This window comes from Cynocephalus volans, chromosome X (assembly GCF_027409185.1).
Source record: "Cynocephalus volans isolate mCynVol1 chromosome X, mCynVol1.pri, whole genome shotgun sequence".
In the NCBI taxonomy this organism is placed as follows: domain Eukaryota; kingdom Metazoa; phylum Chordata; class Mammalia; order Dermoptera; family Cynocephalidae; genus Cynocephalus; species Cynocephalus volans.
In genome coordinates, this window is record NC_084478.1 from 114,330,081 (window position 1) to 114,345,182 (window position 15,102).

The following is a 15,102-nucleotide window of genomic DNA, read 5'->3' on the forward strand; positions in this document are numbered from 1 at the left end:
CTGTGGACGCCTGGCACCCAGGGGGCCTCACCAGCCCACCGATCCTCCGTCTACTCCTGCTAGCCCGGCGCCAGCCCCTTCCGTCACAGCCAGCCGGGACAGCCCTGGCCTGTCTTGTGCCTTCGGCGCCTTGTGTCATTAAAGTGTTTGAAAGTACCCACAGGCTTGCTCTATAAATTTTGTGTCAGAGTGGGGTGTGAGACACCCAATGTTGGACGGACGGGCAGGGAGTGGCGAGGGTCAGGGAACAGGGAGGGCACAGGGGAGCAGACTCTCGTGGTGACAATGGGGGTTGGTGTCCCCGTGTGGGAGGTGCTGTCTGGGGCGGGGGCACAGGAGGCTGCCACGTGGACCCTGAGCTAGTCACCGGAACGATGGTGTTCATTGGGGTGGAGCTCAAGGCCAAGACTGAGGTTTCCTGGTAGGATGAATGTCAAAAGGGGTTATGTTATGGAGGGGGACGGAGCCTCAGGTGGCATGGGAGCTCAAGTCAAGGGCTCAAGTGGGGCAGGGACATTGACTGCCAGAGAGAGGAGTGATTGATGGGTGGGAACAATGCAGAAATCCCCAAAGGCGGAACTGGGGTCACAGGGGGTCAAGAGTTTAGTTTTGGCCTTGTTCAGAGGGAGAGGCTGGGAGACGCCCTTAGCTACCGGGATACGCAAGCTGTAGCCTAGCAACAGCGTGGTCAGGCCAGGCCCCGCCTCAGATGCCGCTCTCTGCGTATCACCAGGGCGACAGGACCGTGGCAGGTGTCCCGGGGCTGCGCCCAGGAGTGGCTGTCTATGTGGCCTGTTGCCAGCTGGCGGTAGCACGCTTCCAGCAGGCACTCTTCCACCGGCCATGGAGGAGCTGGCCCTCACTCAGGCTGTCCGCCTCTTCCTGCGACAGGAGAGTGATGCTTGCCAGGGCCTGGTCATGGAGGTGTACCTTGATGTGATTTTTCTAAGAGTTTTTAAGTGTCAGCCCTTAGATCTGTCATCCATTTTGAATGAATTTTTATACATGGTGTGAGATAGAAGTCCAAGTTCACTCTTTTGCATGTGGATATCCAGTTGTCACAGCACCATTTGTGACAGGGATTATTCTTTTCCCCCACTGAATGGTCTTGGAACCTGTACTGAAAATCGACTATACACAGATATCAGGGTTAATTTCTGACTCTAAATCACGCATTTATTATGTTACTTTAATCTACGGACATGTCTACATCGAGGGTCACTTGTGGGCCAAACAAAGTGCTAGGGATTGGAGATATAAAGACGGATAGCCTTAGTAGATTCTCCTGTGGTTATTATCAAGTGACTGTTCTCTTGTTCAGTGGCTGAGAAAGTTGAAAATGTGGCTTTGGCCCAGGAGAGCCTCATTGTCGTAGAGACGTCCAGCTGTGGGAGTGAATGACTCTGAACCACCCACGCTCACCTCCTCCATGACCCGGGCAAGGATTAGAACAGACAGCGCTGAGCAACGCTTCCATACCACTGTTTGGTCATCATGGCCTACTTAAGGTCCGATGGCTATAAACAGTTGTGCGAGCTTGACTACAGCTCATCTGGCTTGGATCTCAGAGTTCCAGACCTTCAAAGGTAACTGGGCAAAATGTGCCTGCTTCTGGTAGAGGCCCCTATTATCTTGGAGGAGTGAGTGTACTCGGGATGAAAGGAATAAGGACCCTCGGGCCTAAAGCAGTGGGAGAGGCAAGGAATGTGAGCCCGCGGTCCCTGAGCCAATCAGAGAGGGCCGTGATGGGGTCTGGGAAGGTGAGGTCGGCTAGGACATCATGAAGCCCCTGTTCCTGGGGTGAGGTCCTAAGTAGAGGGAAGACATGGGGGAACGGGCCTGCAAGGCTAAAGCGGAGGTAGGGGCTGGGAAATGAGGCCCGGTGTAAGAACCCAAATGCCCCAAGGGATCACACCCTGATCACATAAGTCCTTCTCGGCCACACCCCATCATGGCGCTGGTTGCCCTTTCCTTCCGTATTCTCCTTCCTACCGGCGCGAATCGTACACCAATCAGCTCACCCCCCAAGCCCCATGCGGTATGCTAAGTAGGGACTGTATCTTAAGCCAATCAGCTTTCCCTAAAAACCCTATGTATATGTTTGTGTGCCGCCTAATAAACGAGCCCTCTCCGGTGGGTCATCAACTGGTGTCGACTCGTCCTTTCACCCGGACACCTCGGCCAATGATAGGGGTGGGGGCGGGGGCGGGCGGGGCCTGCTCCGGGCCTTGTAAGTGCGGGTTTCTGCGCGGGAACGCACACCACGAAGGCAGTGAGCAGCTCTCTCCACCCCAGGGGCATCCTTCAGGCGTCTTCAAGCCCTCAGGTGAGGTGGTGCGGTCCCGCTGGGGCCAGAGGACGATGGGGACGGGAGCACGCAGGGACTCCGTGGCGGGGCTGTCGCGCCTTCGGGAGCCCTAGGGGCCCGGATTGGGGTTGGCTTTTCCCGTCAGCGCCGCGGGGTGAGACTCGTGCCTTTGTCTGCCCTCGGCGCGCCTCCTGTGCGAGATGCCGAGCCCTCCCGGGGGTCGGGCCCTGGAAGGCCCGAGGGGCGGACCCCCAAAGCGGCCGGCCGGTCCGCGGAAGAAGTGCAGGTCGGAGGCTTCGAGGACGAAGCGGAGTTGAGGGCTTGCCCGGAATGGGCCCTCTGGGCCTGGCCCCTCGCTCCCTCCCCTCCCGTGGCCCTTCGGCTGGGCGCCCGACCAGGATGACAGTTATTTTCCAATGAAAGCAAGATGCTCCTGTCAAAGTGGCCTGTGCGCCCGGCCCTGTTATTTGTTTGTCCCCGTTTCCCCAGCTTTGAGGTTGGCTTCTGAGCGCTTGGCACGGGAGGGTCATAGGGTAAGGTCAACTGAATGGAGGGGACGTGTTTGAAACTACTGGCCGCTTGGGGGCGTCTCTGTTCTACTCTGGTCGCTAGACGTGTCTCGCCCCACCAGGGTGGGAACAGACATGAGCAGGAGAGCTCCGCCTTCCGGTTTCTGGGGTCTCTTATTCTTTGTTCTGGACGAACCTAGAATGTTCAGAGGCCGCCGCAAGGCATTTCATCAGGTCCACAGCAAGACTCTTCTGAGCCTTGTCTCCTTGCCTCGCCCTTGACAGAGAAAACGTGGTGAAATAAGACTCTGTGTATTTAGCGTATCCCATTCTGCTGAAGTCGTGAGTCTGATCCTAATTAGCTACCCCTTCTTACAGTGTTTACAAACCGCTGCCACAAGGGGCTAGTATAAGACGAGTAACCAGTTACGACCGGATTAAATCCTCTCCCCTCTCTTATTGCAGCACCTTAATCTACTGTTTGGGGGCATTTAAAATGGAAAGAAATTAGTACAACTTTGGCCACCCCTTTTTGTGTGCTGCTCCCCATCCTCCAAGAAAAATGCCGTCGCCACCCCACCCCCCCCACCCCCCGGTAATTGAACAGACAGCGAAGATTCTTAGATAGTGCTGTCATCTATTAGAAAATCATTGACTGGTTGAACCAAGTTTTTATTATATTCTTCGACCCCTAATTGTTCCTGTGCTTCTCTTACCTCCATTGTACCTTTGCTGTGATTTTAAAAGAGTCGGACATGTTGGCTCCGGGTTTCTAGAGCGTCTTGGTTTCTAGTGTATCCTGATCTAAGGGCATTTTCTGCTTATCAGAATAGGGGTATTGAAGTGAATTTCAAAGTAATGAAAATAGAATTCTTCTAAGATGCGCTGGTGTTTTCCTGTGGAAGATCAGTAGGTAAAATATACATGACTATTACGTTTGAACATTTATGACTGTTACTACTTTGTCTGACGATAGTTCTGCCAGGGAAGTTTCTTAAAAGAAATTGTTTTCGGTCTTTCTTTTAGTCAAGATGAGTGATAAGCCAGACTTGTCGGAGGTGGAGAAGTTTGACAAGTCAAAACTGAAGAAAACTCATACCGAGGAAAAAAATACTCTTCCCTCAAAGGAAAGTAAGTCATGGAGGGTTTCTAGCTGAGACAGACAATGGTGAAAGTTGGTATCTTCAGTGAATAAACCTATCTTCTAGTAATTTTTACTATCGAGGAAGTAATTATTAGAGTACCATTTTATTTTATGCAGCCATGACAACTATCAAAGAGTTGTCTCCTTCTTTGGATTATATAAATGGTTCGCACATGATAGGCCCTAGTAGTAATGGGGAAGTAAAAACCACTTCCCTGTTGGAAAATTACTAAAACACACATTGAAACCAATCTTAAACATTGGACTTGGCACTAGAAAAACCTTACTTCTGTCTACTTTTAGTTATTTGGCATTTTTCTGCATCTAGAAATTTGAGTCCATTATCTCATGCCTAAAGAACCATGCCAGCTCTGCGGTCTGGGCCTTCTCCAATCTGATGACAAGATAGGGATGCAGAACGAGTTTCGATCTTGGGTGCACTTGAGGCTCCCAGACTTAAGGGATCAGTTTTGCCCTCCAGAGTAACAGACAGCTGGAGAAACTCCAAGCATATTCACAACAGCTGAGGGGCATTTTCTGTCATGTGTGCGTTATTTGAGAGTTCCGAAATTAGTGAAAATTATCTCAAAGTGTATAACTTCCAAATGGTATCGTCAGAGATAAACGTGAGCAAAATGCTTCACTTCCTCCTCGGTCTCAAATAATCTATCGAAAAACTGTCAACAACACAAATCTGCCTCTCGAATGAAAGCAAAAACCAAAAAAACTGCAATTGAAGTAGATTCTAATGAATGTTCGAGTGGTAAACATGCACACACGTGCACACATGCACCCCGCTGTGAGCATTTGTGGTTAGTGCCTTAGCATTCTCAATTAAAAGCATGTATGGCAGCCTTCCATGACTTACCTAAAGCTGTTTTGTAAGAAACTGAATTAAATCTTAGGAAAATACTCTTAGTGATATATATTTTTTTTGTTTTGTTTTGTTTTTCCCCTCAGCGATCCAGCAGGAGAAACAGTGTGCTCAGACATCGTAAAACGGGATCTCCTCCCAAGAGGAAATTTCAACATTGCCCGAGAGCCTTGGTTTTATGCTTGTTTTTTGCAAACCGTTGTGTTTGTAGCGATTTTAGGCATCTTCTGCTGTCCTCTCATTTCTATTCCCTGGCTAAAAGGTCAGGTGGAACCAAAGTTTCCTGAAGTGTGCTTTCAAACTTGCCGTTGGTGTGTAAATTCCAGATGGCAGATGTTGCGAATAATCTCACCAGTGTTGACCCTTGTGTGTGTAGCCCTTTCACCCCCAGCAGGATAAGCCAGGTTTAACCTTCTGCAATGGGTGCCTCCATTGCTTCATTATCTTCATGAAGTTGCATGCTTCTGCAACTTCTCACAGTTTGTTTTTATTTCCAATGTAGTAATGAAATAATAAATACAGTCATTATCTGGCGGCTCTCGACTTCATTTCTTCTAAGGAAGGAAAAGTACACAAGGGTACCCTTTTTCGCCAAACAAAACGGTTGAAGGAAAACCTCTTCAGCAGTGGACTAAGCCCCTTATCTCAGAGTGAAGAAAGACAAACACAGGGTCTGAAGTGACCCACTCAAGCTGAATAAGAACTGAAATTCAAGCTGGGCTGTCTTGCCTTCTGGAAAGTGTTTTCCGACTGAATGGGAGGGGGCACCTAAGCTTGGGGTTGGATGGAAAGGGCGCGGGAGGCACTTGTTAACACGCACTGTACTGAGCACATCACATCTTCAGTTGAGCGTCAACTCAGATATCTGATGCCCACTGATGACCTGTAACACTGAACCTCTGATCTGGTTCTTCTACTGAACAGAATTTACTGTCTCCTGAAGCAAGCATTTTTGGTTTCATGGTGAGCATAAGTGCTGTGGACCGTATGGTGTTCCCCCACCCCCACCACACCAAATTCATATTTTGAAGGTCTACCCCTCAATGCGACTCTACCTGGAGATAGACTTTTTAGGAAGTCATTAAGGTTAAATGAGGCTACAAGGGCTGGGCCCCTCTGTGATCTATTACTATAGGTATCTTCCCACCATAAGGGATTATACCGTCCATACCTATTTGCAACCTCAACTATTATCTTACCTCCCTCTTTCTAGGGGCTCACATCCTTAAATACTCACTGGGGTTACAGAAAGTGGAAGGTGTTTTCTCTGCTCTAGCACAAATTTCCACAAGCAAAACAGTAGGTGGGTCAACTAAGGTAAAGTGTGGTTGAGGTGACACAATCTCAGAGCTTAGGGTAACCAGAAGATTTGAGCCCTGGAGGTCACCATGTTGGTCATCACTACCTTACCATCTGCCTGAAGCAATTGCCCAATAGAGTCACTCAGTCCCTTACACTGACATGCTGCTTACACGCTTCCCTGCCTGCCTGTAACTTCTATGCCATAATCCTAGGAGAGCATGCTGGAGACCCATACAGCGTGGTTAATCCATCCTCCAGTATTTGAAGTCAGCTGTTGTTTTCCTGCCCCCATACGTCCAAGTCTTCTCCAGCTGACCTTTTCAGAGCATTTGGACCCAAGTTACACAGATGGGGACCCATAACGGTTGCACTTTAGATGGACGGACACAAGTTTAGCCATTATCAGGTCCCTGGATCCCGATTCTGTCATCCAGCCCATTTGCTCTCCTTTCAGTTTGCCATTTGCAGCTTGATAAAGATGCTGTACGTCCACGACAGACTCAGTAACGTGTGCATTAGCACACTAATCCAGCTCAAGATTAGGCCCATTTCAGATGCCTAAAGGAAAGCATGTCAGGTGAGCTGGGGATGGGACGAAAACTCCCAGTTTTTAGTTGCACCTGGTAACCGTCATTTTTTTTTTAAAGGATTGATTCCTCCCAGGGCAGTGTAAATGATAAACTGAGTGGGAGCAAGTGAGAGGTATGTGGTGGGAGGGGAAGTCACATAGTTTCTAAGTGAACGCTCCTACAGAAATAAGACGGGAAGAACGATTGCTCACTGGAAGTAGTTTTGCCCTGCATTTCTCAAGTAAATCACATGGGCCTAATCTTGTAGTGAGTGACTAGGTTCACTTGTCTTTCCAAGCAGAGGGAGGTTTTTTTCCCAAGCATCCGGGATTGAGGTTTCAGAGCCCTGAATCCATTTATTATTTGCAAAACCAACCATCCGAAGGTCTTCTTGTAGCAGTTACATTTACGGGAAAAAAGAAAAGCCTGGAGTTAAGTGGATTTTCTTATGCATGTCTACATCTTTTGAAAATACCTGGTCCATGCTTTGACACCTGTATCCTGTCAGTGTACATAGGCCGACATGTCCTTAATTGCAAAGAACAGAAAATGGCAAAAAGCTGGAAAGCCATAATATATATGCTGCAAGTTAATCCAAAGACAAAAATCAGCCAAATCGTATGTCACGACGACTTCATCTTTGCAAAGGGTCAAAAACCTCATTTAGTGTCATCACTTAAAATTCTCAAGAAACTGCACAGGCAAGTGAGTTTTAGGAATGCCCTAGAATGTAACCATCGCATATTCACACCTGAGAAAAATATCTTGCCCTTCGTCTCTCAAATGCATAGGAATATGTTTGAACCTTGCCTTGGGAAGTTTCAACCGGTATGATCTCGGGCAAGTGACAATCTATTGTGGTTCAGTTTCTTCATCCATAGAAATGGAGATGATAACACTGTTTCCTTCAAGGGGATGTGGCGAAAAGTAGTTGAGGTACTCCCCGTCAAGTGCTTAGCACAATGCTGGCACAGTCGCCAAGCACGCCATGTCCGAGGTCACCAAGGCCAAGCTCAGGTTCCCCATGAGCACCTGAGCTGCCTCCCGCCCCCGAGCATCGCCCCCGAAGGCTGTTTTCAGAGCCACCCCAGTCGGCCCGTAAATCCTGGAGCCCTCCGAAGGTGTGCCCGTGGCAGTTTGAGGGCAGGGGTCAGGGGGCGTGCTGCCAATGTGTATTAGTCTTCCTTTTTTTATTTCTTTCTTCCTTATAGTTAAAGTGTACGACACGATGGCTCTGGCTCGTACGCATATACATAGTGAAGAGATTACTACAGTCAAACAAATGACCATCTTCATCACCTTCTACCCTTGTATGCTAAGAGAATCTAAAATCTACTGTCTTGGTAAAGTTTCAGAATCAAACACAACATTATTAACAATAGTCGTCCTGCTGTACTTTGGATCTCCAGACGTATTCATTGGCCCAATTCCTGATTTGTACCCCTTGACCTCCTTGTTCCCATTTGCTCCTCTCCCTGCAGTGGGTAGTTTTCTGGCAGGTGGCAGGTGGCTTGCTGCTGGCTTCCCAGCATTCTTTACTGTGAACTACATTGTCAACACTAATATAACTGTCCTTCATTGTTTTTATTATACATAACGCTCGAGTTTGTATATCATATAATTGGATCGATTTCTGTAATTTATATGTGCACAAGTGTATGGAAGTCCTGTGATTGAATTAAATTACCACAGAATCTTTTGATTTTAAAACATTGCCACATAATCGATTCCCTTTTCCTCTGTTAGGAGTTTTCATTGAAAAGTAAATTTGAAAGCATTTAGAAAAAGTTTTTTTTTACACAGGAGCTCTAATATGTAGTCACCAGTTCTAAAATGTGCTCTCCTTTTCAGCATCTAAGAGTTTTGAATAGATTTATTTTACACTTTACACAGGTTGCATATTTTAAAATATCCCCTATCGGTTAGTTTTCACTATGAAAACCTGGGCTTTTCCACTTTTTGTTCCAGATTCATTGAGGGTTTTAAATAAGGACTGGATGTAGGGGATGGGCAGCCAGGTCCCTTGACGTCCAGGAGCGCTAGTCACCAGTTCGTAGTAACTAGCTGCTAGGAACTAGTTGCTAGTTACTAGTAAAGTAGTGACTTCAGTTTCTAGAAAGCCTAGGAATAAGTACTGTTGTGGAACTCTTGGATTTAATTTTTTCTATGCTGTGTTTTGTTTCCTCACGTGTGTTTCTAATGGGCTAAGTAATAAAGTTAATGCGGAAAAAAAGGTTGACTGGAGTGTTATCGTCCTGTTAATACTCTATTCTGCATATAGATGCTTAGGATGTGTTATTTATTTTAAAGTTTTAATAATATATTTTATTTAATCCAACATAGCAAAATTATAATTTCTATATGTAATGAATATCAACAGTTTGTCAATTACGTAAGCGCTGACTCTTCCCTTCAGTTGGTTTTCTCTGCAAACCGCACCAGGAGGTGCCACATTTTCGTCCATCAACTACTGAAGAAAGTAGTCATGCGTTCTGTTCCCTTCTAGTCCTCAAACCCAGTCGTCCCTTGTCCCACAGACATTTCATCTGTGTCAGTCCCATTTTGTTCCCTGTCTACAATTCCCAACGTCATTTTGGTGCTTTGCTGATGTTTCTACTTGATTTCTGAATTTCCAAACGGAAACCACAAACACCCATAGCGCAGTCATCATTTCCTAATCGTGTTGATTTCTTAAAATCACTTTTCCTTAGAGGATATGTAGGAGATCAGTACTCACGGAAAACTCTAGAAAATTATTTTAGGCCACACAGAACAAAAAGCAACAGAAGAACAGAAAATTTACTCGGATTTTGAGGAAGCCACAAATAGCACGATAAATTAAGTGGTTACAGGTCTTTCGGGTCATCTGAGGCGGCTCTGAAAAGAGCCTTTGGGGGGCCGTGCCCGGGGGCAGGAGGCGGCTCATGTGCTCATGGTGAACCTGAGCACAGCCCTGGTGCCCTCGGTCACGGCATGCTTGCGGAGCTCCCCGGTCAGCAGCAGGTGCACGGCGGCCTGGATGTCCTGTGAGGTGAGGGTGCAGCGCTGGTTGTAACGGGCCAGGCGGCCGGCCTCTTCGGCGAGGCGCTCGAAGAGGTCGCTAATGCACGAGTCCATGACGTTCACGGCCTGCTGGGACAGGCTGAGGCCGTCGTGGACCAGCTTCAGAACCCTGGGGAAATAGGTGGCAAAACTGTCCTCGCCGCGGCGGCCGCGGCGGCAGCGGGTGTGACGGCGGCTGCGGCGGCGATGGCGCCTGGGCTTCTTCTGTTTCAGGGCCGTCGGAGCGCCCTTCTCAGGCGCCTGGGTGCTGACACCTTCCTCCGTAGACGGGGCAGAGGCAGGCTCCGCCATCCCTCAGGCAACCCCCAAGAGCTAGGAGGCACCGACGATGGCGCTGCTGCCAGGCGGGGAGCCCTTTTTATAGTCGCTGCCTTGCCTCACGTCATGCGTGACCTCGACTTCTGACTGGGTGTCAGGGCACACAGGGAGCGCGTGAGTGAGCCTAGCGGAGTGCGCTGGGACTGCACGGTCCTCCTGCTGGCGGTCCCTCCACCAATCACAGTGAGCGTCTGGAGCCCTGCAAGCTGCCTGTCTGGTCCCATACAGAAATTCACAGCAAGAGAACCCACACAGGAAGGCTGTGACACGGCCAGCAGAGGGCTCCTGGACGTGGAGATGTGTCGGTCCACCTCCCGCCTCCGGTTCTGATCGAAACCCTCAATGAATCAGGATAACGGAGTAAAAAACTACCGTTTGTAAAGAGTGAAATCAAACACAACTGGGGTATTTAGACCTACATAAGAAAATTCAGCATTTACCAGGTTTGTAGTCACACTCCTAATGATACTTAGATCCGAAAAAGTACCCTACATTCTAGCATTGCTGAATACATAGAACAGCCCTTGATTGAAAGAGAAAAAAGGTATTGGTCTAATTTTGCAGTAAGTCACCCAAAAGGTAAGAGACAGTCAAGAAATAGTTTAAAATCACGTGCTTTTCAAAAATCGGACAGTTCGAGAAAATTTATTCCTTAAATGTATTTGTGGAAAAATGAACCCCAAATACGGAACCAGTACAGAATGAAGAAGAATTAGAGAAATGGAGGTCATCAAGGAACTTGTCACAGAAAGAAAGAAAGAAAAGAAAGAAAGAAAGAAAGAAAGAAAGAAAGAAAGAAAGAAAGAAAGAAAGAAAGAAAGAAAGAAAGAAAGAAAGAAAGAAAGAAAGAAAGAAAGAAAGAAAGAAAGAAAGAAAGAAAGAAAGGACAATAAACAACCATACAGTACAATTCACAGTAAATGAGCCCTCAGGCAAAGAATCACACCCATTCCATCAGGAGCTGCTTCCACCTCAACTCCAAGGCTGAAGAGTCCAGGAAAATTTTGATTGGCTCTCTTGGGAAACCCGGTTCCATGGTGAGCCGGTGGCTATGACTCCGTGGCTACAGGTTCCTCATTGCCTGACTGAGAACAGACTGGGGCTTGAGCTGCTCTGATTGGACCTTCCATCATCCCTATTATGCATAAATGCAAGTCATGAAGGTTTGTGCTTTCTAAACCCAAAGATTATAGACTGGAGAGGAACATAACTGGATAAAACTGAACGAGTTAAAATAGTAACTTCAGTTTCTAGAAAGCCTAGGGATAGGTATTGCTTCTTGAAATTTTCTCCTTAGTTATTTCTGTGATCGGTTGGGTCCTCCTTTGTGTTTCTGTATGTACTCCATAATACTGAGAATGCCGAAAAACGTTTGATGCAGGATGTTTGTCCTGCTCCTACTATGTTCCCCATATGGATGCTTACAGTTCGTTATTTATTCTCCATGAGTTTGAGGATTCCAGCACCGGCCAGAAATTAAAAAAAAAACAAATGTATATATAAATATAAATACATATATATATATATATATATATATATATGTATATGTATATATTTGTATGTACACACATATATATTCATTTTTACATGTATACAGACACATATGTATATGTGTATGTGTATATGTGTGTTTGTGTGTGTGTGTATAAATACTATGTGTGTGTGTGTGTGTGTGTGTGTGTGTGTGTGACTGTGGATATATATTTGAGGACTGAAACACAGGAGAGAAATAACTGAGTCAAAAATGTCAAGAAACAATATCTAATCCACCTTCTTTAGAAACTGAAGTTACTAGTTTAATTCATTCAGATTTTACCAATTCTGTTCATTGCCAGGCAATATAATGTGTGTGGAAATATATATACATTTTTTTTTTTTTAGAAAGGTAAAACATCATGTTTTGCGTCTATGTGCAATGGGGATGATGGGAGGGACCTGTTGGATGAGGTGTCCCAGGCTGAACCAATTAGAAGCCTCCTGAAATGTTTGGACTTGCAGTTGAGGGGAATTGTGTCATTAAATAGGTCTGAGTCCTTGACTGCTGTTTGTTGTTTTGTTTGAATGGTTTTATGCTTTTAATCATGTTGATTTACAGATATTATATTAGTTTCTAAAGCTGTCGTAAATAAATTCGAGAGTCTCGGTGACTTAAAAAATATATATTTATCATCTCACAGTTCTGGATGCCAAATAGCCCCTCTTCATAAGCACACCAGTCATATTGGGTTAGGACCGACCCTCACGACTTCACTTTAAACACAGTTACCTCTATAGAGACTATCTCCAAAATAGGGTCAACTCCTGAAGTACTGGGGGGTCACAAGGTCAACACAAGAATTTTGAGAGGGTACAATTCAATAAAGAATATTAAGCTTTCTGCCCCTCCAAAAAATTAATGTACTTCCATGAAAAATACATTCACACCTTCCCTACAGCCCCCAAATCTTAACCCATTGCAGTTCAACTTTAAGTCCAAAATCTCATCTACAAATCTTATATATCTGCTACAGGTGAGACTCCAGTTGTGACTGATGCTGAGGCAGAATTTATCCTTATCCCTGAACCTGCGAAAACAGACAGCAAATTACCAGTTTCCAAAAACAGTAGCGGGACAGGCATAGAATAGACATTACCATTCCAAATGTGAGAAATCAGAAGAAAACTAGAGTTTATGGGCCCTAAGCAGGTTTGCACCATAGTAGGGCTAATTCCATTAGATTTAAGGGATTGAAAACAGTCCTCTTTAATCATTGCTCTGCCCTGTGGACCCTCTGGGATAGCAGCATGAAACTCTCAGCCCTGGGCAGTGGGGACCTCTTCCCCAGCCTGGTTTGTTACAGAAGAGGTGGCACTAGGCATCTAGAATGGAGAAAGCGGCCTCCATCTATGGGATCAAGGAGATGATGGCCTCATCCCCCAGACCTGTGTCCCTGTTCTCAACAAGACTCTGTCTGGATTCTCCTCTTGCCATTGCTGTTTTCTCAGAGTCCTGCTGGAAGAGTGGAATCACCATAGCTTTACTGATGTCTTCCTTGGTTTCCCAGGGTCTGAAAAGTACGTGCAAGTCTGCAGCCACAGGCCGACTGGAAAACAACTTTACATCCACGTAAATACTGTCATCTTGCCCCATAACCACGGTTCAACAGATCACATAACTGTGGGAAAGGAGGGAACCCCAATAAATGCTTACCAAGGAAAAACTGTGTCCTTTTACATTCTTTTACAGCCCATGTGGTTTTAGGTCCCAACATGGCTTTGGTCCTGCTCACTCTAGCGATATTAATGAAATTTGAGAAAGAGAGAAGAAAAGTGGGGTTTGAGGTTCAAGATCCTAAGTGGAATCAAGTGCATCTGATTACTCACTTCAGGAGGGGCGTGAGGAAAAAGGGCACTTACTGAGTGAACATCTAGGATCCAGTGGTGTGGTTTACTACGTAGACAAGCTACGGGAAGTGCCTTTACTGCTTAAATAACACATTACGAGTACCAACGTAGCTAGAAAAAATATTAAGAAGAGAAAATAACCCACCAATTTTTTTTTTAATGGTGGAATAAGCGTTAAGTCAGGTCTTTGCTGAAGAAAGCTGTCATAGCTATATCATATTGCAAAAATAGACTTGAAGTCAACGGAGATTCCTTGAGGATAAAGATAGTCCCCCTGGGATAAAATGTTCAATTCATGTGGGAGGTATTATAAATTTAAGATGACCTATACTGGGTAGGGTAGCTTCAAACTATTTAAGTCAACACTTGACTGAATGACAATAAGGAGTAGCGAAGGTCACCACCAAATATAGACATTTGCAGCCACCTGTAAGCAAGTGGCCGAAACGTAACAAGGACTTAGAAATAAAGCACCTACCAAGCTTGCTTGACGAAATGGAGTAATGCGATAATATGAACCCGGAAATTAGAGAATGTGTTTTATCCACCTGATGTATATTTATGCACATAGAACATGTACTCGGCCATCAAGCAAGATTCCAGAAGTATCAAATACATATCACATTCTCTGACTACAGTACATTTAAGAATCAATGACAAACCATGTTGTCAAAACCAAATGTTTGGGATGACACAAATCACTCTAAAGAAATAATGGGCCAAAGGACAAATCATTACAGGGACTGAAAAATATTTATTGATGCGTGAGAATAAAATTTGTGGGGCATGCGTGAGTGCTACTGAGAGAGGATTTTATGGCCCACGTGCTGATTAAAAAGATTAAAAAGAAGGAAGCCTTGATCAGGCATTTTACGGAAGACCAAGCACAAACGATCACAAAGAACAACAAGAAGCACGATTGAAGAGGTGCCACCTCGCTCAAGTCTCCTGGAAAATGCCTACTACAACCACAGTGACATACTATTTCACACCGTCGGACCAGTGAGAATTAAAAAGGTCAGACCGCATCAAATGTTGGTGACTAGTGGGGACTCACACTCTGGTATTAGGAGGACAAATTGGTCTGACCATCTTGGAGAGCAATCTGGCAATACTAATTAATGCGCAGGATGCACACACTGCTGACAGCAGCAGTTCCATTGCTGGGTACACTACCTAGTAGCCTGAACACAAGGAGACGTGTGTGGGGACATTCTTAGCAGCCCTGTGGTCTGGGTGGGGCCTCTGGAAGATCTGCAGGGACCGAAGAGACAGCTAATGGACCCTGAAGCACTGACCTGGAAGAGGGAGGGATAGCACTAGATGTAGTCTCTCGAAAATGGAAACAGGTGTTCAAACAAAGATAACTACATGAACGTTCAGAGGTGCCCTATTCTCAATAGCCAAAAGGGGGAAACAACCCAAATGCCCATCAATGGACAAATAGATAAACTAAATGTCGTCCATCCATACCATGGATTATTATTCAGCTGTGAAAAGGAAGGAAGCAAGTACCGATTCACGCTACCACGTAGATGTACCATGAGGAAAACATTACACTATGTGAAAGCCGCCAGACACAGAAGGCCATGCGTTGGGTTCCATGGGAGGGAGAGCTCCACATGGGGGAA

General features: G+C 46.0%; 1 protein-coding gene across 1 annotated transcript; it reads right to left on the minus strand.

Annotated features, from left to right (window-relative positions):
* Positions 1–9,628: 9,628 nt before the first annotated feature.
* Positions 9,629–10,060, minus strand: LOC134368258 (histone H2B-like). Its single transcript, XM_063084806.1, has one exon. It carries the CDS (start codon positions 10,058–10,060, stop codon positions 9,629–9,631), a length of 432 nt encoding a protein of 143 aa, XP_062940876.1.
* Between the last annotated feature and the right edge of the window lie 5,042 nt (positions 10,061–15,102).

What these genes read in the sequence shown, in the direction of transcription:
- LOC134368258 (XM_063084806.1), bottom strand. Translation starts at nt 10,060, where the DNA reads ATGGCGGAGCCTGCCTCTGCCCCGTCTACGGAGGAAGGTGTCAGCACC.